Below are 21748 nucleotides of genomic sequence, written 5' to 3'. Positions count from 1 at the left end.
TTTAGGGTTTCAATGTTAAATAGAGGGATATTTTTGGCAAAAAAATGTTGTGCATTGAGTAAATTCACAAAATTCAAAATTAATTGGTAGGTGTATTGAGAGAGGATGTAGAATGAGATGTTTTGGTGTGTGGAAATAGAATTACCCATGTTTTTCTAGACAATTTCTCTGTTTTGTAACTGGGTTTTCTTTTAGTTGTGTAAAGCTCCTTCTCTCTCTCTCTCTCTCAGTTCACTCTTAATCTTAAATGCTAATTACTATTTCTTCTTGTTCTCTGCTAGCAGGGATTGAATAGCAGGGATTGAATGACAGTTACAAATGGGTGTTGGTTTAGGGTTTCAATGCTAAAGAGAAGGATATTTTTGGCAAAAAAAGTTGTGCATTGAGTAAATTCACAAAATTCAAATTTAGTTGGTATGTTTATTGAGAGAAGATGTGGAATGAGATGTTTTGGTGTGTAGAAATAGAATTACCCATCATCTACATATCAAAACAACAAATCAAACCAAAGTGTCTTAAATGGCAAGAACACAGCAAAAAGTTGCCAAAACAAGAGGAATCAAATGCAGCATTCACTCTATGATCTGTGTCTTTATAGCAGTTTTGGTCCTTGGCATCGTTTACATGATTGGAGAAAGCAAAAAGTTGTTAGATGATCGGAGGGAGAATAGAAACCGTGGTAGATCACTGTCACAGTGCAACTTGTTTTCGGGCAAATGGGTTTATGACAACAAGTCCTACCCTCTCTACAGAGAGCAACATTGCTTGTACCAGTTTGATGGCGTAGCTTGTGAGAAGGACGGGCGAAAAGATTTGAACTACCAACATTGGAGGTGGCAGCCTCATGATTGTGACCTTCCAAGGTCCCCTCTCTCTCTCTCTCTCTCTCTCTCTCTTGTCCGCGCAAACAAACACACACTTGGCACATGGTACTAATAAGGTTTATGTTTGGCTATGTCTTTTGAGTATTGTGAAATTTTACATGTTAACAAGGTTTAATGCCATAGCGATGCTGGAGAGGCTAAGGGGAATGAGGCTTGTGTTCGTTGGGGATTCGATAACTAGAAATCAATGGGCTTCAATGGTCTGTTTGCTCGAGTCATTCATTCCTCCGGCCCTCAAATCTGTGAACTCTAGTGGCTCCTTAGCAATCTTCAAGGTCACGGTGAGTCCGAATTTCCTTCACAAACGATGTTTTCTTTTGTCAAAACAAACTATAAGTGTTGGTTGAATGCAATGAAGGAATACAATGCATCAATTGAGCATTACTGGTCACCATTTCTAGTGGAATCGAACTCTGATCATCCAATGAACCATCATTTTTCATCAAAACAAATTGTGAGAGTCCAGGAGATTGAAAATCACGCCAGGCATTGGACCGATGCAGATATACTTGTCTTCAATTCCTACATCTGGTGGAGAAAACCAAAACTTAAGGCTTTGTAAGTACATGTTTGGAACCCTTTTGATCTAACAAAGTAAACTCTTCATTTAGAATAACTATACTGCAATTTAATTGCTCGGAATTGATAGGTGGGGATCATTTGATGGAGTCTACAAAGAAGTCGACATGCCACGTGGGTATGAGATGGCTTTAAAGACATGGATAGACGGTTTGGACATCCATGTAAATCGTACCAGAACCAAATTATATTTTGTTGGTAATTCGCCCACTCACGAAAGGTATAGTTCAACCAAAATTTGAATACAAAATAACTAAAATGATAGCATACAATAATAAATGACAATTATGTTTTGCATATTGCCAAGTTCACAAGCTCCTGATAAGAATCATAACATATTGAAATTTTTAGATAATTTTGGCAGTAACATGTTAGGCTAAGAGTTTGTTCATTAATGTGAATGCAGGGGTGAAAAGTGGGGCAGAAGTAGTGGTGAAAATTGTTACAACGAAAAAGAGCCGATTTTGGAAGAGGGATATGAAGGAAGTGAATCAGATCCCGAGATGATGCAAAAAGTGGAGGCTGCAATCAATGAATTAAGCAGAAGAGGCTTGAAAGTTCAGTTGCTCAACATAACACGACTTTCAGAGTACCGGAAAGATGGGCACACGTCCATTTACAGGAAGCAATGGAGGCGTGTAACTAGACAGCAGTTAGCAAACCCCAGTAGCTATGCTGATTGTGTAAATTGGTGCAATCCTGGAGTGCCTGATGTTTGGAATGAACTCCTCTATGCTTACATGTTTTATTTTTGATAGTCAAAATCGAAACAAAAAAACAAATGAGGATTAAAATGTTGTGACTTTTGGCTTTCCAACTTGTAAAATGGAGAAAAAACTGTAACTACGACAAACAAGAAGAGAATTTAGATTTGTCTCAATTCTTGGGACAATTAAAAAACTGATCTGAAGTGTATTTTGAATGTTTAGAATTTATCTTTATCCCAAAAAATGAGATGCATATGCAATGATTTGCTATACTATGACTCCTTGCCCAAATGGCATCATGTACCTCTGCTTTGAAGTAAACCATTCACCGTCATCTCCTCACAGAATCAATGTAAATCACATTCATTAAACAGACTTAATATGGGTCTTTTCCACTTTGTTTGGATTGAGGGGTTTTGTGAGAAGATTTCTCATCACGTGTTTGGATGATTGAAGAGAATATCACCCCTCTCTCACATAAGGTGAAGTATTGGATGGCTGCGAATTTAAAAAAAAAAAAACTATATGTCATCCGACAACCCTTTCAAGAAATAAAAGGACCTTCCCTTTTATATTCCAATTTTGATGGGAAAAAAAAAAAAAAAAACAGTACTCAAACAAAGAAGACTTCGCTGACAAACAAAGATTATCATGATTCATGAAGTCTACAATTCATCTAGATGTGATTGGTAACAAGCAAACAATCGCTGCAAGTTCATTACTGCAACCTTGTCACAAAGAATGTTTGTGATGAGTCATACAGAAAGTTAGTGACAAAATGATATCACAAAAGGACCAAAGTGAAGATATTTGCCACTGCATTTTACCAATCAACCACCATGTCATTCTAATCTACTAATGCAGAACTATTAAATTTTCTGAACTTAATAATATTGTGAGTAGGAATTAACAGCTACTTCAAATCCAAGATAAATTAGATCTCTCTAAGGTTATACATATGTATTGAGGGTGAAAAATAAGAGAGAATCGATTCATGAGAGTTGTGAGTGATGAATTGAAAGTCGGATCATTATTTCTGCATTTATTGCATGTTTTCTTTATTATTTTTGTTTATTATATTTGCAAAACAAGCGATATCAGAGCACTTAGTACAAGCAAGGGATGTGAGAGATCATGCGGCACAATGTTTTACTTGTAGAACAAATTTTGGAGCATGAGGGAAATTTTCACCATGTCTACAAATTCGAACTAAGCCCCAAATTAGTTCTCAATTAAGTCGTCTTAAAAGTTTAAGTTGTAAGCTGTCTTAAAAGCCTCATTAAGGTTCAATTAAGTCTTTTTAGTAATTTAATTAACAGCATATGCAACCTACAAACAATTAATTCTTCGTACGCGTTACACACTTGTAATACTAACATTCTCTTCTGAGGAAACAAAAAAAAAAATTGATTCAAATGCACAAGGGTTTTGAGTAATATTACAAGGGCTTTAAGCACCAAAAAGATAAAAATTACTTGAGATTGTCCGATGAAAATTTTGACGAATAGGATCTAGCTTAAGGGTATTTTAGTCATCTGATAATTTGTGTTTAATGGAATGCTACACAAAATATCAAACTTCAAGGCAGAGCTATGTTAAATGGCAAGCACAAGCCAAGTAGTGGTTCCCAAAACATGGAATATCAGATGCAGCATTAGTTCTCTAATTGTTCTTCTCGCCGTGGTGTTTGTCCTTGGCATTTTTGCTACGACCAAAGAAAGTAGAAGGTGGTTGTTTGATCAAAAGACTCAGAGAAACACTGACAAGTACTTGTTATCGCGCTGCGATTTGTTTTCGGGAAAATGGATATATGATGAGAAGAACTACCCTTTATACAAGGAGCAGCATTGCTCATTCATGTCCTTGTTCAATGGGGTGGCTTGCGAGAGGTCTGGCCGAATGGACTTAAAGTACCAGCATTGGAGGTGGCAGCCTCATGAATGTGACCTTCCAAGGTCTCTCCCTCTTTCCCTCTCTCTCTCTCTCTCTCTCGCACACACACACACACACTGACAATGTTATGATTGTGTTTTGAGTTCTGTGAAATTTTACATGGTAACAAGGTTTAATGCCATAGCAATGCTGGAGAGACTAAGGAATAAGAGGCTTGTGTTTGTTGGGGACTCATTAACTAGAAACCAATGGACTTCAATGGTCTGCTTGTTGGAATCATCAATCGCTCCGACTCTAAAATCCGTGACCCCAAAGGGGTCCTTAACCACCTTTAAGATCAATGTGAGTCAAAAAACAATAATAAATGTTAAACTTCAATACAATATCAATTCTCACCTATCATTAATTTCTAAAAATCAAGGAATTGCTGTTTGATTTCAAAAGTGTCCTAAATTGTTGGTTTAATACAATATTGAAGGAATACAATGCATCAATTGACCATTATTGGGCTCCATATCTAGTGGAATCAACCTCAGATCATCCAGTGCACCATCATTTTTCATCGGAGCAAATTTTAAGAGTGCAGGCAATCGAAAAGCATGCTAGGCACTGGACCGATGCAGATATCCTTGTCTTTGATTCTTACGTGTGGTGGAGAAGGCCAAAATTTAAGGTTTTGTAAGTACATTTTTGTAAACAAACCAATAGCATTTTGATCAAACAAGTCAAGTTTTTTGTTTGAAACAATCATATTGATAATAATTATTTGAATATGCTTAGATGGGGATCATTTGAAAGCCCAAACAAAACCTACAAAGAAGTCGAAATGGTACATACTTTGGAGATGGTTCTAAAGACATGGTCAAATTGGTTAGAGATCAATGTCAATCGTTCCAAGACGAAAATTTATTTTGTTAGCATGTCGGCTATTCACGGAAGGTATGGTATAATGAGTTTAATTTAAAAGTAGGATCATGGTATGATTTTTTTTTTTTAAATAAAATTTGGTTAATGAATTGAACATTGTAGGGGTGAAGAATGGGGCAAGAATAAGGGTGAAAATTGTTACAATGAAACTGTGCCAATCTTGAAAGAGGGATATCATGGAAGTGAATCAGACCCGAGAATAATGCAAAAGGTGGAAGCTGCAATCGACAAACTGAAAAGAAGAGGTTTGAAAGTTCAAATGCTTAACATAACACAACTTTCAGAGTACAGGAAAGATGCCCACACAACCATTTACCGGAGGCAATGGGGACATTTAACTAAAGAAGAATCAGCGAATCCCAAAACCCGTGCAGATTTGAAAGACAAATTGAGAGAGTAATATTGAAAGAGAATTCTGTAATGTAAACTCTATATTCAGAATCAAGATAGAGGCTTGTCACGACCCAAACCCGGCCCTATGGGTTTAGCACCATAACCGGCCAGTAATCCGAGATTACCGAAGGCCTGCTGAACAGTAATACAGTAAAACAGAGTACAGGGCCTGGCGGAAGCCAATACAGTAAGTAAATAGTGTCCATTGAGCTGTGACAGTCTGTATGCCAAAAGATTTTTCATGCATTCACATACAACAGTACAGTCTATACAAAATTTACAGTCACACAGTACGGGGACCTAATCCCCTGATAACAGTACGGTAAGCAGTCAGTCTATACAAACCATTCAGTTATTACAGAACAGTAAGACAGTGCAGAAGGGGGAATTGTAAAACACCCCTAAGCCTTAACAGATAGGCTCGGAACCTCGCAGTGAGGCACAAAGGCTGGCTTGACAAAACTGGAGTAACCCTGACGCTCCTAGCCGCGGTCTGGTGCCTGTACACCTACATATATATATGAGCCGTGAGCTAAAGCCCAGTGAATAACATAATGCGTAAAGAGGTTTAGAATGAATGTCCTTACGGTAATGAAAACAGTTCAATTCAATCAGTATTTCAGTTGTTCAGTACAGTAAACAGTCATATGTGGTACATCCATTAGCATAACAGTAAACAGTAGGTCTAGAAGACCGAACAGTAATGATGGCCATCAGTCAGTAAACAGTAGTGGTTCCACGAGGGAACCGACAGAGATCTCTGTAACAGTAACAGTAACAGTAACAGTAAACAGTAGGTACTAAGGATGCCACAGTACAGTTCAGAAATAAAGGACATACATTCATTCAGTAATACCAGTTCAGTAAACAGTTCAGTTCAGTATTCAAAAGATATTAGTTGAACATATCTTTACACAATTGTTACTCACAGAGTTCTGGGCTACAGTATGCTAGAGCGTGTCTCCCCAGTTGCCAACCCTACACAGTTCACAGGTTGAACACACACTAAGCTACACAGTTGGGAAATATCATAACTTAATCCCTAATTTGCCTTGGTGTGTTCTACAACGATATCCTCATCTAAATGTCTTAAACTAGGCCTAAAAATGCCTAGAATGGGATGAGGATGCAAAAATGCACATTTAAAAGCATTTTCAGGATTTTCAGAAAAACAGAGTCCTGCTCGAGCGCAGGTTTCCCCCGCTCGAGCGTACAGGCAAACAAAGGTACACGCTCGAGCGTACTGTAAAAGTACTGGATGGGTGAAATCCCCGCTCGACGCCCGCTCGAGCTTGAGACATGACTCCGCTCGAGCGCCCAATCCTCCGCTCGAGCGGACTGTAAAACAGTGCAAGATGCTGGAAGCTCGATTTTCCCGCTCGAGCGGCATTTCCCCCGCTCGAGCGGGCGACTGAAATCTGGAAATCCCAGATTCGAGCTCCAGGTTCAAAACCAAGCTCAAAAGCATCAAAACCAATCCTCTTGGGCCCATTTTCTGGAAAACTCTTATAAACACATGGAATAACACGATTCAAAACTCAATTTGAGAAATCAAAGCCCAAGGGTGTTTAATTCAAACCCAATTTCAAGCCATTTTCCAAAAACAATATGAACATGCAAACATGCATGAATTTGAAACACTTAGAAGCTCCAATTTGCTGCTCTAATGAGCCAATTCTTTTTATAACAAGATGACTTCATGAACTACTCTCAAAACATGGACATGCATGTGAGGAAACATGGACTACAACCTCTAAACTTCAATATATGTACATGCATGCAACAATTAAGCCACGATTCAGCATCTAAACCATGTTTTGGCTCTACACTCCATCAATATGACATGAACCATGCAAGAATCAACTCAAAACATGAATAAGAAGACAATGGAGCTACCTTTAGTCTTGTAGTTCGAGAAGGGAGCTCAAATATGCAATCAACCTTCAATTCTTCAAACAATTCTAGCCAATTCACAATGAAACAAGTTGAACTCAACTCTTCTAGCTCCTCTCTCTCTCTAAGGTCGGTTGTGTGCAGGAAGTGGAAGAAGAAATGTTTTGTTGAGTGTATTAGGAGGTCAAAAAGGCTCAAGTAGTGGGCCACTCAGGTGGCAATTTGGTAATAAGTCCAATTCATGAAATTTGGTACCATTAATCTAATTTAATCATACCTAATCAGTTTTCAGATAACTTCACCATAAAATCACATAAATTATGTTGATCAAGACACACTAATCAATTTTGGATTCGGCCGCCGATAAGGCCTTCAATTTGCAATTTAAACATACAAACAGGAACAGATAATCAAACAGTCAAACAGATAGAATACAATTTAACATACACATACTCAGTCAATTCGATTCCAGTTTTCAGTCAGTCAGTTCAGTACCTTAGGCAGTTCAATTATCAGTCAAAATCAGTCTCGGTTAACAGTAATTAGCGGTTAATCAGTCATTAATCGGTAAACAGTATGAGGCTTGTTACAGTCTCCCCTCCTTAAAAAGAGTTTAGTCCTCTAAACTCGAGTTACCTTCATTCTGGAAGAAAACAGGATTCAGTGGAAACAGTTCGGGATATCTTTTAGCCATGTCCTCTTCCCTTTCCTACGTGGCATACGTGCCACCGTGGTTCTGCCAGTCAACTTTCACTAGTGGGATCTCTTTGTTCCTCAGTTTCTTGATCCGTCTGTTTACAATCTGTATAGGCCGTTCCTCGTAAGTGTAGTCATCACTCAACACTACGTGGGTAGGCTCTATTACATGGAAGGGATCTTGGAGATAATCTCTTAACATAGAAATGTGGAAAACATTATGCATGTGTTCCATTTCAGGAGGAAGCGCAACTTGATACGCCACCGGATTGATTTTCTCAATAATCTCATACGGTCCGAAATATCTCGGCGCTAACTTGCCTTTGACTCCAAAACGAGTCTGGCCTTTCATTGGTGTCACTTTCACAAAAACGTGATCACCCACTTCATACTCTCTGTCCTGTCTTCTGACATCTGCATAACTTTTCTGTCTACTCTGTGCAGTTTTCAGTCTCTGCTGTATCAGTTTCACTTTTTCAGTTGTTTCATACACAATCTCGGGCCCAAGCAAAGGCCCATCTCCAACTTCTGCCCAGCAAATCGGAGATCTACATTTTCTGCCATACAATGCCTCGAAGGGCGCCATACCAATACTCGAATGGTAGCTGTTGTTGTAGGCGAATTCAGCCAATGGTAAATGACTTTCCCAGTTTCCCTGAAAATCAAGGACACACATTCTCAGTAAATCCTCCAGAGTTTGGATGGTCCTTTCTGATTGGCCATCTGTCTGAGGATGATAGGCACTACTCAGTCTCAGTTCAGTACCCAGTGCAATTTGTAGGCTTTGCCAAAACCTCGATGTAAACTTCGAATCCCTGTCAGAAACAATAGACACAGGCACTCCATGCAGTCTTACAATCTCATCAATATAGATAACAGCCAATTTGTCCGCATTATAGATTGTCTTGACAGGTAAGAAGTGAGCAGATTTGGTTAATCTATCAACAATAACCCAAATTGAATCCATACCTTTTCTGGAGTGAGGCAATCCAACGATAAAATCCATCGTGATATGCTCCCATTTCCACTCTGGTATGGGTAGGGGTTGCAATAGTCCGGCAAGTCGTTGATGTTCAGCTTTGACCTGTTGGCAATGAAGACATTTGGATACAAAATCAGCAATTTCTTTCTTCATTCCCGGCCACCAGAAATTCTGTTTCAGATCTTGGTACATTTTCGTATTCCCCGGATGGATAGACAATTTCGAATTGTGGCCTTCTTGCAGAACTCTTCTTTTCAGTTCAGTATCATTTGGTACACACAGTCTTTCTTAAAATTTCAGTACATTATTCTCAAATTTGAATCCCGGTCTCGGTTTAGATTCTCTTTCTTCGATGATCTTTTTCAAGAAGTCATCCAGTTGCTGTTTCTCTTTAATCTCCTCAATCAGCGCCGGTTGAGCAGAAATAGCAGCTAAGATTCCACCTTGTTCTCGTAAAACAATTTCGATTTCAGATTTTTCAAGGTCACAAAGCAACTCTTTCTGTTCTGTAAGCAAACAGGCTAAGTTTCCAATCGATTTCCGGCTCAATGCATCGGCAACGGTATTGGCTTTTCCCGGATGGTACAATATCTGTAGGTCATAGTCTTTAATCAGTTCCAGCCATCTCCGCTGTCTCATGTTTAGTTCTTTCTGTGTGAAGAAATACTTTAAACTCTTGTGGTCGGTGTATACTTCACTTGTCACCCCGTACAGATAGTGACGCCATATTTTCAGTGCAAATACTACTGCAGCAAGTTCCAGATCATGGGTCGGGTAGTTCTTTTCATGCGGTCTCAGTTGTCGGGAAGCATAGGCAATTACTTTCCCATTCTGCATTAAAACACATCCCAAACCCTTATGAGAAGCATCACTATATACAGTATAACCATCCGTACCTGATGGTAAAGTTAAAACCGGTGCGGTCACAAGTCGAGTTTTCAACTCTTGGAATGCTGATTCCCTTTGGTCGGTCCAGTCAAATGATGTCCCCTTTTGTGTTAACTGTGTCAGTGGTAGGGCAATTTTGGAGAAATCTTTGACAAATCTTCTGTAATATCCAGCCAAACCCAAAAAGCTTCGGACTTCAGTCACATTTGTTGGTCTAGGCCAGTTCACTACAGCTTCAATTTTCTGCGGATCAACAGAAATTCCATTTTTGCTAACAACATGCCCCAAAAACATAACATGGTCAAGCCAAAATTCACATTTAGACAGTTTAGCATACAGTTTCTGTTCTCTTAGGGTCTGCAGGGCAAGTCTCAGATGATGTTCATGTTGTTCTATACTTTTGGAGTAAATCAATATGTCATCGATAAATACTACAATAAAATCATCAAGGTATGGTTTAAAAATTCTGTTCATGAGGTCCATAAAAGCAGCAGGGGCATTCGTGACTCCGAATGGCATAACTAAAATTCATAATGGCCATACCTTGTTCTAAAAGCAGTTTTATCAATGTCTTCTGGTTTAACCTTCAGTTGATGATACCCCGATCTGAGATCGATTTTGGAAAACACTTGTGCACCCTGTAACTGATCAAATAAATCATCAATACGCGGTAATGGGTATTTATTCTTTACAGTTACCTTATTCAGTTCACGGTAGTCAATGCACAGTCTCAATGAGCCATCTTTCTTCTTGACAAACAAAACAGGAGCACCCCATGGCGAAGTGCTAGGTCTGATGAACTTTTTGTCTAACAGTTCTTGCAATTGCACTTTCATTTCTTTCAGTTCAGTGGGAGCCATTCGTTAAGGAGCTTTAGAAACTGGTTGTGTTCCGGGAATCACATCAACGGTAAATTCAATCTCCCTGTCAGTCAAATCTCCTGGAAGATTATCTGGAAAAACATCTGGAAATTCTCTGACTATAGGAATGCAATTCACATCAGTTTTAACACTATCATCAGTAGACACAGTCAGTACAGAACACAGATATCCTTTACATCCCTTTCTAATCAGTTTACCAGCTTTCACAGATGAAATCAGATACGGGGGAGGTACTACTCCAACCCCATTAAACACGAATTCAGGTAAACCAGGTGGACGGAAAACTACTTGTTTCGTTACACAGTCTATGGTGGCATGATATTTCGTTAACCAGTCCATCCCCAATATAACATCAAAATGATCAATGTTCAATGGCAGTAAATCAATAAACAGATGCATATCCCCAACAATAATTTCACATGCGGGATACATATATGCACAGGTCATAGATCGTCCTACGGGTGATGATACGGCTAGCAGATAGTTCATGGGTTCTAAGGGTTTATTCCATTTCCGTGAGAAAGCATGCGATACATAAGAATGTGTAGACCCCGAATCAATCAGTACATATGCATTTTGAGTACAGATAGAGAGAATACCTGACACAACGGTCTCGGTATTCTGCACATCTCCCGGTACTAGTGCGAACACTCGGCCTTGCCTCACAGGCTCTTTCCCGGTAGCTTTAGGGTTCGGTTTTGGTGGAGCGTTTGATGCTGCGCCGCTGGCTGCAGCTTTGCTAGTGCCCTGAGGAGCAGAAGGACAATCTTTAACCATGTGGCCCACCTTGCCACACCTGTAACAGGCTCCTGATAATTTGTGACAAATCCCTTTATGCTTGTTACCACATACAGAGCAGGGTGGAATGAACCCACTCCCTTGGTTGGGACTAGTCATTGATCCCGTGTTCTGTTTCTTATTGGCTGGGTTGTGCTTGCCTTTCTTGAATTTGAAACCCTGCCTTTTTCCATGCCATTCAGTTGTTGGTGTTTCAGATTGTTTCACTGCTGCAATGTTCGACTCGGCCATCAATGCCCGGTCGAGAACACCCACAAAAGTCGGTAGTTTCAAAACATTTATCCGGTCAAATATTGCCACATTAAGGCCACCTTCAAATTTTCTGGCCTTCTTATATTCAGTATCCACCATGTGCGGTGCATAACGGGCAAGTTCAGTAAATTTGGTTTCATACTCTGCAACGGACATTGTGCCCTGCTTCAGCTGTTCAAATTCAGTCACTTTTCTATCCTTGACACACTGAGGGAAGTACTTTTCAAAGAAGGACTCCTTGAACTGAGCCCAAGTCAAAACAGTGCTTGTATCGCGGATCAACATCCACCACCTTCTAGCTTCTTCTTGTAGGGTGAAGGTAGCTAGCAATACCTTATTCGCTTCCGAGCACGGAAACACTTCAAATAATTTTTCTGTTTCAAGCACCCAAGCTTCAGCCTTTAACGGTTCGAGGCCTCCCTGAAAGGATGGCGGTTTCATCTTGCTGAATTTATGGGTGAGAGCAATAATATCCCCATCATCCACATTCGCATTAGGTTCCGGCTGTACCGGAGGAGGAGGAGGTGGGGGCTGTTGGTTCTGTTGTTGTTCAAGTCTAGCAGTTATCAGTTCTATCATTCTTTCCATTCTTTCCATTCTTGCCTCAGTAGATGAGGATTCAGGTTCATTTGCATTGGTTGCATTATCCATTTCACTATAAGCAGTTAGAACAGTTTTAAACATAAGCAATCATTTGTTTAACAGTTTACCACATTAGCAGATATTCAGTTATAACATAACCACACACTTTTCATGCTCATGAGATGCCCTAATCACTTTTCTAGGACACCCTATAGCTCATTTGGACACGTGTGTGCGGTATAACTCGTGGTAAGTATCGCTCTGATACCACTCTGTCACGACCCAAACCCGGCCCTATGGGTTTAGCACCGTAACCGGCCAGTAATCCGAGATTACCGAAGGCCTGCTGAACAGTAATACAGTAAAACAGAGTACAGGGCCTGGCGGAAGCCAATACAGTAAGTAAATAGTGTCCATTGAGCTGTGACAGTCTGTATGCCAAAAGATTTTTCATGCATTCACATACAACAGTACAGTCTATACAAAATTTACAGTCACACAGTACGGGGACCTAATCCCCTGATAACAGTACGGTAAGCAGTCAGTCTATACAAACCATTCAGTTATTACAGAACAGTAAGACAGTGCAGAAGGGGGAATTGTAAAACACCCCTAAGCCTTAACAGATAGGCTCGGAACCTCGCAGTGAGGCACAAAGGCTGGCTTGACAAAACTGGAGTAACCCTGACGCTCCTAGCCGCGGTCTGGTGCCTGTACACCTACATATATATATGAGCCGTGAGCTAAAGCCCAGTGAATAACATAATGCGTAAAGAGGTTTAGAATGAATGTCCTTACGGTAATGAAAACAGTTCAATTCAATCAGTATTTCAGTTGTTCAGTACAGTAAACAGTCATATGTGGTACATCCATTAGCATAACAGTAAACAGTAGGTCTAGAAGACCGAACAGTAATGATGGCCATCAGTCAGTAAACAGTAGTGGTTCCACGAGGGAACCAACAGAGATCTCTGTAACAGTAACAGTAACAGTAAACAGTAGGTACTAAGGATGCCACAGTACAGTTCAGAAATAAAGGACATACATTCATTCAGTAATACCAGTTCAGTAAACAGTTCAGTTCAGTATTCAAAAGATATCAGTTGAACATATCTTTACACAATTGTTACTCACAGAGTTCTGGGCTACAGTATGCTAGAGCGTGTCTCCCCAGTTGCCAACCCTACACAGTTCACAGGTTGAACACACACTAAGCTACACAGTTGGGAAATATCATAACTTAATCCCTAATTTGCCTTGGTGTGTTCTACAACGATATCCTCATCTAAATGTCTTAAACTAGGCCTAAAAATGCCTAGAATGGGATGAGGATGCAAAAATGCACATTTAAAAGCATTTTCAGGATTTTCAGAAAAACAGAGTCCTGCTCGAGCGCAGGTTTCCCCCACTCGAGCGTACAGGCAAACAAAGGTACACGCTCGAGCGTAAACTTTCCCGCTCGAGCGTACTGTAAAAGTACTGGATGGGTGAAATCCCCGCTCGACGCCCGCTCGAGCTTGAGACATGACTCCGCTCGAGCGCCCAATCCTCCGCTCGAGCGGACTGTAAAACAGTGCAAGATGCTGGAAGCTCGATTTTCCCGCTCGAGCGGCACTTCCCCCGCTCGAGCGGGCGACTGAAATCTGGAAATCCCAGATTCGAGCTCCAGGTTCAAAACCAAGCTCAAAAGCATCAAAACCAATCCTCTTGGGCCCATTTTCTGGAAAACTCTTATAAACACATGGAATAACACGATTCAAAACTCAATTTGAGAAATCAAAGCCCAAGGGTGTTTAATTCAAACCCAATTTCAAGCCATTTTCCAAAAACAATATGAACATGCAAACATGCATGAATTTGAAACACTTAGAAGCTCCAATTTGCTGCTCTAATGAGCCAATTCTTTTTATAACAAGATGACTTCATGAACTACTCTCAAAACATGGACATGCATGTGAGGAAACATGGACTACAACCTCTAAACTTCAATATATGTACATGCATGCAACAATTAAGCCACGATTCAGCATCTAAACCATGTTTTGGCTCTACACTCCATCAATATGACATGAACCATGCAAGAATCAACTCAAAACATGAATAAGAAGACAATGGAGCTACCTTTAGTCTTGTAGTTCGAGAAGGGAGCTCAAATATGCAATCAACCTTCAATTCTTCAAACAATTCTAGCCAATTCACAATGAAACAAGTTGAACTCAACTCTTCTAGCTCCTCTCTCTCTCTAAGGTCGGTTGTGTGCAGGAAGTGGAAGAAGAAATGTTTTGTTGAGTGTATTAGGAGGTCAAAAAGGCTCAAGTAGTGGGCCACTCAGGTGGCAATTTGGTAATAAGTCCAATTCATGAAATTTGGTACCATTAATCTAATTTAATCATACCTAATCAGTTTTCAGATAACTTCACCATAAAATCACATAAATTATGTTGATCAAGACACACTAATCAATTTTGGATTCGGCCGCCGATAAGGCCTTCAATTTACAATTTAAACATACAAACAGGAACAGATAATCAAACAGTCAAACAGATAGAATACAATTTAACACACACATACTCAGTCAATTCGATTCCAGTTTTCAGTCAGTCAGTTCAGTACCTTAGGCAGTTCAATTATCAGTCAAAATCAGTCTCGGTTAACAGTAATTAGCGGTTAATCAGTCATTAATCGGTAAACAGTATGAGAGTTGTTACAAGGCTCCATACTATAGGAGCTGGATACAAAAACATCATGATGATACAATTTAATATAATAAGAAAAAGGGGCCGAAAGATGGCGGACGACCGAAAGCGGTGACAAAGGGAATCCTATCTTTTGATATTATATACATGCTATAATTGGTTTCTATACTATAATATATTAACAGATATAGTATTATATTATATTCATATACAATTATATTCATATATTAACAGCCCCCCTCAAACTCAAGGAGGACAAACATCAGCCAACTGGAGTTTGGAGACAAGTTCAACGAAGCGGCCAGGAGAATGGGCTTTGGTGAAGATATCAGCAGGTTGATCAGCAGAAGAGATTGGATGGAGATGGACAGTACCATGAGTGACGTGTTGACGAATAAAATGACAGTCAATCTCAATGTGCTTGGTGCGATCATGAAAAACATCATTGTGAGCAATTTGAAGAGCACTTTGATTGTCACAAAAGAGGGCAGTAGCGCCAGAAGGGGAAACACCCATGTCAGCAAGAAGCCAACGATGCCAGAGAAGTTCCTGAGTAGTATCAGCAAGAGCACGATATTCGGCCTCGGTACTGGAGCGAGCAGTAAGAGATTGTTTCTTGCTGCGCCAAGAAATAAGAGAATCACCCAAGAAAAAACAGAACCCAGTAGTAGAGCGCCGGTCAGTAGGATCCCCAGCCCAATCGGCATCAGAAAAAGCACGAAGCTGGAGAGAGGAGCGGGCGGAATAATGAAGTCCATGAAACAAAGTACCTTTGAGATAACGAAGGATACGAACTAATGCAGCATAATGAGGGGTACGAGGAGCGGACATAAACTGGCTGACAATATGAACGGCATAGGCAATATCAGGACGAGTAACAGTGAGATAGACAAGGATGCCAACCAGCTGACGATATAGGGTAGCATCAGAGAGAAGAGTGCCATCAAGAGGTGTAAGACGACTCTGAGGCTCCAGGGGAGTGGAGGCAGTCTTGCAATCCGTAAGACCAGCGCGGGTGAGAAGATCAGAGGTATACTTAGCCTGAGAGAGAAAAGACCCCGTGGAATCATGGAAGATTTCAAGACCCAAGAAATAGCTGAGAGGACCAAGGTCTTTCATCTCGAAATGATGGCTAAGAAACTGTTAAGGCATACAATACCATCAAGATCGTCACCGGTGATAATCATATCATCCACATAAAGGAGAAGTAAGGTGGTCCCTTGAGCAGTTTTCCGGATAAAAAGAGCAGTATCATAAGAACTGGAGGTGAAACCACAGTCATGAATAGTAGAGATGAACTTGGCAAATCAAGCGCGCGGAGCTTGTTTGAGACCATATAGAGCACACTGAAGTTTGCAGACTTTATGAGGTGGATAAGTAGACCCAGGGGGAGGTTGCATGTAGACCTCCTCAAGAAGAACACCATTAAGGAAAGCATTTTTCACATCCATTTGATAAAGATCCCAGTGTCGGGTGGTAGCAACCGCAATCAAGCTGCGAACAGAGGTGAGACGAGCAACAAGAGCAAATGTCTCCTCATAGTCAATACCATATTCTTGGTTGAAGCCTTTTGCAACAAGGCGGGCTTTGTAGCGCTCAATAGATCCACCAGAACAAGTTTTGATTTTGTAGACCCATTTGCAACCAATGGCAGTCTTGCCAGGAGGAAGATCAACAATGTCCCAAGTGTAAGTTTTGTCTAAAGCCTGCAATTCATCAGTCATAGCTTGCTGCCAAAGAGGATTAGAGCGAGCCTCACGATAGGAGGTCGGTTCATAAGTAGAAAAAGCAGTAGAACCAACAATAAAGTCACGAAGACGAGTGGAAGGTTGGATTACCCGGTGTGGTCGAGTAGAGGCAGGAGGAGCCAGATGGAGAGACTCACCAGGAGGGGAGGATCCCGAGGGAGCAAGAGCAGGACCATCAGAGGTAGCAGGGGCATGAGACAGACCAGAAGGCAAGGCAGTCTCGAGAGAGGCCGGTAGGGGCGGTGGAGTAAGCTCATCAGAGGACTCGAGAGAGGCCGGCAAGGGCGGTGAAGTAAGCTCATCAGAGAACAGATCCGTGGAAGGGTCAGTAAAAAACAGAGAGGGTGAGGGAACGGACAAACGGAAGAGAGAGAGAGAGGAAAACATTTTGTGTTCCCAAAAGATGACATGACGAGAGATACGGAGTCGCTGGGAGAGAGGATCCCAACAACGATACCCCTTGTGTTCAATACCATACCCTAAAAAGCAACAAAGGCGAGAACGTGGTTCAAGTTTGGTACGTTCATGAGGTTGAAGAAGAACAAAACAGGCAGATCCAAAGACCCTAAGGTTGGTGTAAGGGGGACGGGTGCCATGCAGACGTTCATAAGGAGTGTGATTATGAATGACAGGTGTAGGGATACAATTGATAGTGTAAGCAGCAGTGAGAGCTGCCTCTCCCCAAAAATGTTCCGGACAAGAGGAAGACAAAAGGAGAGCTCGAGTAGTGTCAAGAATATGTCGATGTTTCAGTTCAGCACGTCCATTTTGTTGAGACGTACTGGGACAGGAACGATGAGGTTGAGTACCATGACTCTGAAGAAAGGAAAGAAAGTCAAAATCTTTATATTCCATGGCATTGTCGGAGTGAAAAAGCTTAATATTTTTAGAAAATTGTGTTTTAACCATTGTAGCAAAATTGTAATAAAGTTGTTTGAGCTCAGAGCGATTTTTCATAAGAAACAACCAGGTAAAATGGGAAAAATCATCTATAAAAACAACAAAATAGCGTGCGCCTCCCATAGTAGGAGTAGGAGAAGGTCCCCAAATATCAGAATGAATGAGATCAAATGGTGCAAGAGAAACAGAGTCACTTTTATTAAACGACAAAGCAGGTTGTTTGGCAAGTTGACAGGACACACAATCTAAAACATCAGAACTTACATGACCTAAATGACCACTGGAAATTAGAGATTTTAAACGACCAACAGAAAGATGGCCTAAACGACAATGCCAAAGCTGAAAAGGAGATAAAGGAGGAGCAGTGGTAGCAGTGGTAGCAGTGGTAGTAGTGGTAGGAGCTGTGATCTGAGAGGAATCTGGAACATGAAGATGGATGAGTTCGTAGAGACGTCCATGCTTACGGCCTATCCCAAGAGTTTGCCCCGTCCGAGGGTCCTGCACCAAACAACCAGTACGGGAAAAGGTAACAGTTAGACCATGCTCACATAATTGACTAATGGAGATAAGATTTAAAGTAAGAGCAGACATAAGATAGACATGGGATAAAGATAAGTGAGAGGTTGAAACAAAACCAACATGATTTACAGACAAAAGAGACCCATCAGCAATATGGATAGAAGGAACATGAGGAGTAGAAGAGAGAGGAGTAAAAATAGTAGGGTCAAAGGTCATGTGATTACAACAAGCGGAGTCAAAGTACCAAGAAGTGTTACCTGCGGTGACAGATAAAGTAGTAGATGGAGGAGTACCGGAATTCTGCCAAAAATGTTAAAACATGGCTGCGACGTCAGTTTGAGAGAAGACTGGAGTGGAAGGGTCTATAGGGACAGAGGAAGGTAAATCCTCTGAGGCAGCAGCAGCAGTTCGTTGAGCAGGCATTGGTTTAAATGGAGTCCCAGAACGATAAGAGTGGCTGCGAGAAAAATTCCCGGTGAAAGGACCATTGCGAGAGGCACGGGCTGGATTGCGGAAGCAATCTTGCTGGAGATGACCAGGGCCAGTCTTGTTGCAAAACCGACAAAGACGAACTGGACAATTAACCAGAAGATGAGTCGACGGAAGATGGCGGTTGTGGCAGTAATTGCAGGCATTGGACCTCTGTGGTGAAGGTGAGGAAGGAGAACTTCGAATCTGGGGAGTGGCAAGAACAGAGTCCACAGGGTGTGGATGGAGAGTACCAAATCTGGTTTCCTCGGACAAGAGTTCAGAAATTGCTTGCTCAAGAGTGGGTAAAGGAGTGCGATGAATGAGAGATGCGCGGACTGGCTCAAATCGGGGAGTGAGAGCCATGAGAAACTGAACTAAGTGATGTTGGTCACGGTAGGCAATAAACAAGGTAGCATCCTTAGTACAATCCCACGGAGGTTCAGAAAGAGCGAGCTGATCCCAAGCATAATACATTTGGGAGAGAAAATCATTAATGGTTTGAGTTGTTTCTTGGCGCATACCGTGAAGATGACTCAGAAGCTGATATTGGTGAGCAAGGCCAGTAGTCTGATAGCGTTCTTGTAAAAAATCCCAGATTGCTTTGGCAGGAGAGGAAGTAGAGTCAAGTTGGAACCGACCAAACTGAAGGCTGATAGATGTAATAGAAGTATTGCGAAACCAAGTGATGATTTGATAGTTTTTACTATCCCAATCTTCTAGTCGGTCGACATATTTGGCAGCGGAGTCCGTGGTAGTGGAATCTGTGGTCCCTTGAACGGGTTTGCACACATCCCCAGTGATAATGCGCCAAAGTTTCTTTCCTTTGAGGAAGCCAGACATAGCTTGTGCCCATAAGACATAATTAGTCCCGTCAAGAATAACAAAAATAGGTTGGGTAGAGGAGTTCAGGCGATCCATGAGCGAAAAATAGCACAAATGAGGGAGAATCGGAAAAAACCGAGAGCACCAGTGAATTCAGAAGGTCAAAATTAGTCAGAAAAGGAGTGAACGGACCAAAAATATGACCAGAAAGGCTGAAAATGGAGTAGTCAACGATGCTGGTCAAACAAGGATGATGCAGTGCTGATGTCACAGGAGTGGCGCACGTTAGCAGAGAGTGGTGCGGCGCACGTTAGCAGGCGAAGATACACGGCGCACGGAAGCAGTCAGGGCTGACGTCAGCTGACGTCAGAAACACGCGGCTCACGTTAGCAGATGAGGCCGTAGCGCACAATAGCACAGGACAGTGTAGGAAGCGCGTAGAGCGCGTCTGGAACGATCAAGCGAGTGGCCGAATGTTCTGGCGGCGCGTGGAGGCGCGTGAGACGTCAGATGAGGATGAATCTAGTGGCGTTGGCTTCGTCGTGGAGAGACGAAGGTGATGGTATTGTCCAATCTGTGTATTAGGTAAGGACGAGGTACGCAGCAATCTGCCAAGAAAAATGTGATGCAGAGACTTAGGAAAAATACCTGCGCTCTGATACCATGAAAGACAAATTGAGAGAGTAATATTGAAAGAGAATTCTGTAATGTAAACTCTATATTCAGAATCAAGATAGAGGCTCCATAATATAGGAGCTAGATACAAAAACATCATGATGATACAATTTAATATAATAAGAAAAAGGGGCCGAAAGATGGCGGACGACCGAAAGCGGGGACAAAGGGAATCCTATCTTTTGATATTATATACATGCTATAATTGGTTTCTATACTATAATATATTAACAGATATAGCATTATATTATATTCATATACAATTATATTCATATATTAACAGCATACATTGGTGCATTCCTGGAGTGCCTGACGTTTGGAACGAGCTCCTTTATGCTTACATTTTTCATTCTTATAGTCCGAGTTCAAAACAAAGCCAAATGTCTAAGATTTATGAATCTTCCAATTCTGAAGTACACACCCGTTAAAAGTTTGAGATCAATAAAGTTTTTGTCCTACTTATGTAAGATTAACAAAGCTGTAAATGGATCTGCCAACAATAGAATTACTTGCTATAATTCTTTTCTTTTTTTTTTGTGAATATTTGGATCTTGATGAGATCAACTAGTAAATGGTTGTGTCCTTGTTTGTCACAATAGTGAAAGTTTAAAGGAAAGCCACATACCTCATTAAAGAATTCTCTTGATGTCGTTTTCTGTAACTAAATCGTATAGACTTTAGAGGTATGAGTACTCAAATGTATCATATTCAATTATTCATGCAAAAAATTTAAAATCTGAAGTGTTGGATCTCACAATATTAACTCATATTGACATTTAAGGCTAAAAGGATAAAGTTTGAATCAGAAAATGCAAGTATTGGTTCTTCAACAATGGCTTTCAATGAAGTGTTCATTAAATTTTGATTCATATGTGGAACAAAACAATCTTTTGAATGATATATATAATGCCTGTATTTTTTTATTTTTTCAAAGTTATTTGGATCATATGATTGTTAAAGATCTTTCGGTCACCCTCTATTTCCCCAAATTGTGGTTGCCAAATGAGTTGCTTTAAATAGATGCATGAAAAAATAGAGAATATACGACATCACCTTGACTATTAAACTATTAATTATGAAACCAAGTTTGGGATTTACTTAACTACTACAAAAATTGTTAAATTGTAGTAGTAGATCATGTAACTATTAGAAATTGTTAAATCATATGGTAGTTGTTAGAGAGTTGAACTGCCGTTGTCAATTGGACCACTGAAACTTAATTCCCACTATTAAGCTTTGCTAGTGGCCTCTGTTGGCCCAGTGTTTTCTTGTATGTAAAATCATAATCACAACCTCAAGGGGCCAAACCAAACGAACTTTTTAGTCCCCAGCTAAAAAAGCCTCAACTCAAAAAAGCCAACTAAAACGTATTTTGGGAAGATGGTTAAAAGTTGCTTTTTGACTTTTTTGTGAGAGAGAGAAGTGGGTTAAAAGCTGAGAAGTGACTTTTAACCCACTTCCCAAAATAGCCCTAAAAAAGCCAAATGCCAAATGGTGACTTAGCAAGTCATAGTTGGGACTTCAATCACCCCTTTGTGATTATCATGAAAATCTTGTGGTAC

At 40.7% G+C, this 21748-nt stretch overlaps 2 protein-coding genes across 2 annotated transcripts; both read left to right on the top strand.

The window, feature by feature from the left end:
- Nucleotides 1-298: 298 nt before the first annotated feature.
- LOC114314626 (protein trichome birefringence-like 34) lies at nucleotides 299-2440 on the top strand. The gene is made up of 5 exons (XM_082919012.1): nucleotides 299-863; nucleotides 994-1165; nucleotides 1243-1442; nucleotides 1534-1683; nucleotides 1870-2440. Exons 1-5 carry the CDS (start codon nucleotides 520-522, stop codon nucleotides 2216-2218), a joined length of 1215 nt encoding a protein of 404 aa, XP_082775138.1. The 5' UTR covers nucleotides 299-519; the 3' UTR covers nucleotides 2219-2440.
- A 1329-nt stretch (nucleotides 2441-3769) lies between these two features.
- On the top strand, nucleotides 3770-5390 carry LOC114314604 (protein trichome birefringence-like 34). The gene is made up of 5 exons (XM_082917803.1): nucleotides 3770-4125; nucleotides 4234-4405; nucleotides 4542-4741; nucleotides 4844-5002; nucleotides 5093-5390. Exons 1-5 carry the CDS (start codon nucleotides 3770-3772, stop codon nucleotides 5388-5390), a joined length of 1185 nt encoding a protein of 394 aa, XP_082773929.1.
- Nucleotides 5391-21748: the final 16358 nt, after the last annotated feature.

This window comes from Camellia sinensis, chromosome 3 (genome assembly GCF_055761805.1).
Source record: "Camellia sinensis isolate YWXY chromosome 3, ASM5576180v1, whole genome shotgun sequence".
Lineage (NCBI taxonomy): Eukaryota > Viridiplantae > Streptophyta > Magnoliopsida > Ericales > Theaceae > Camellia > Camellia sinensis.
The sequence above is the reverse complement of the archived record's forward strand: the minus strand, read 5'-3'. Positions and strand labels throughout refer to the sequence as shown.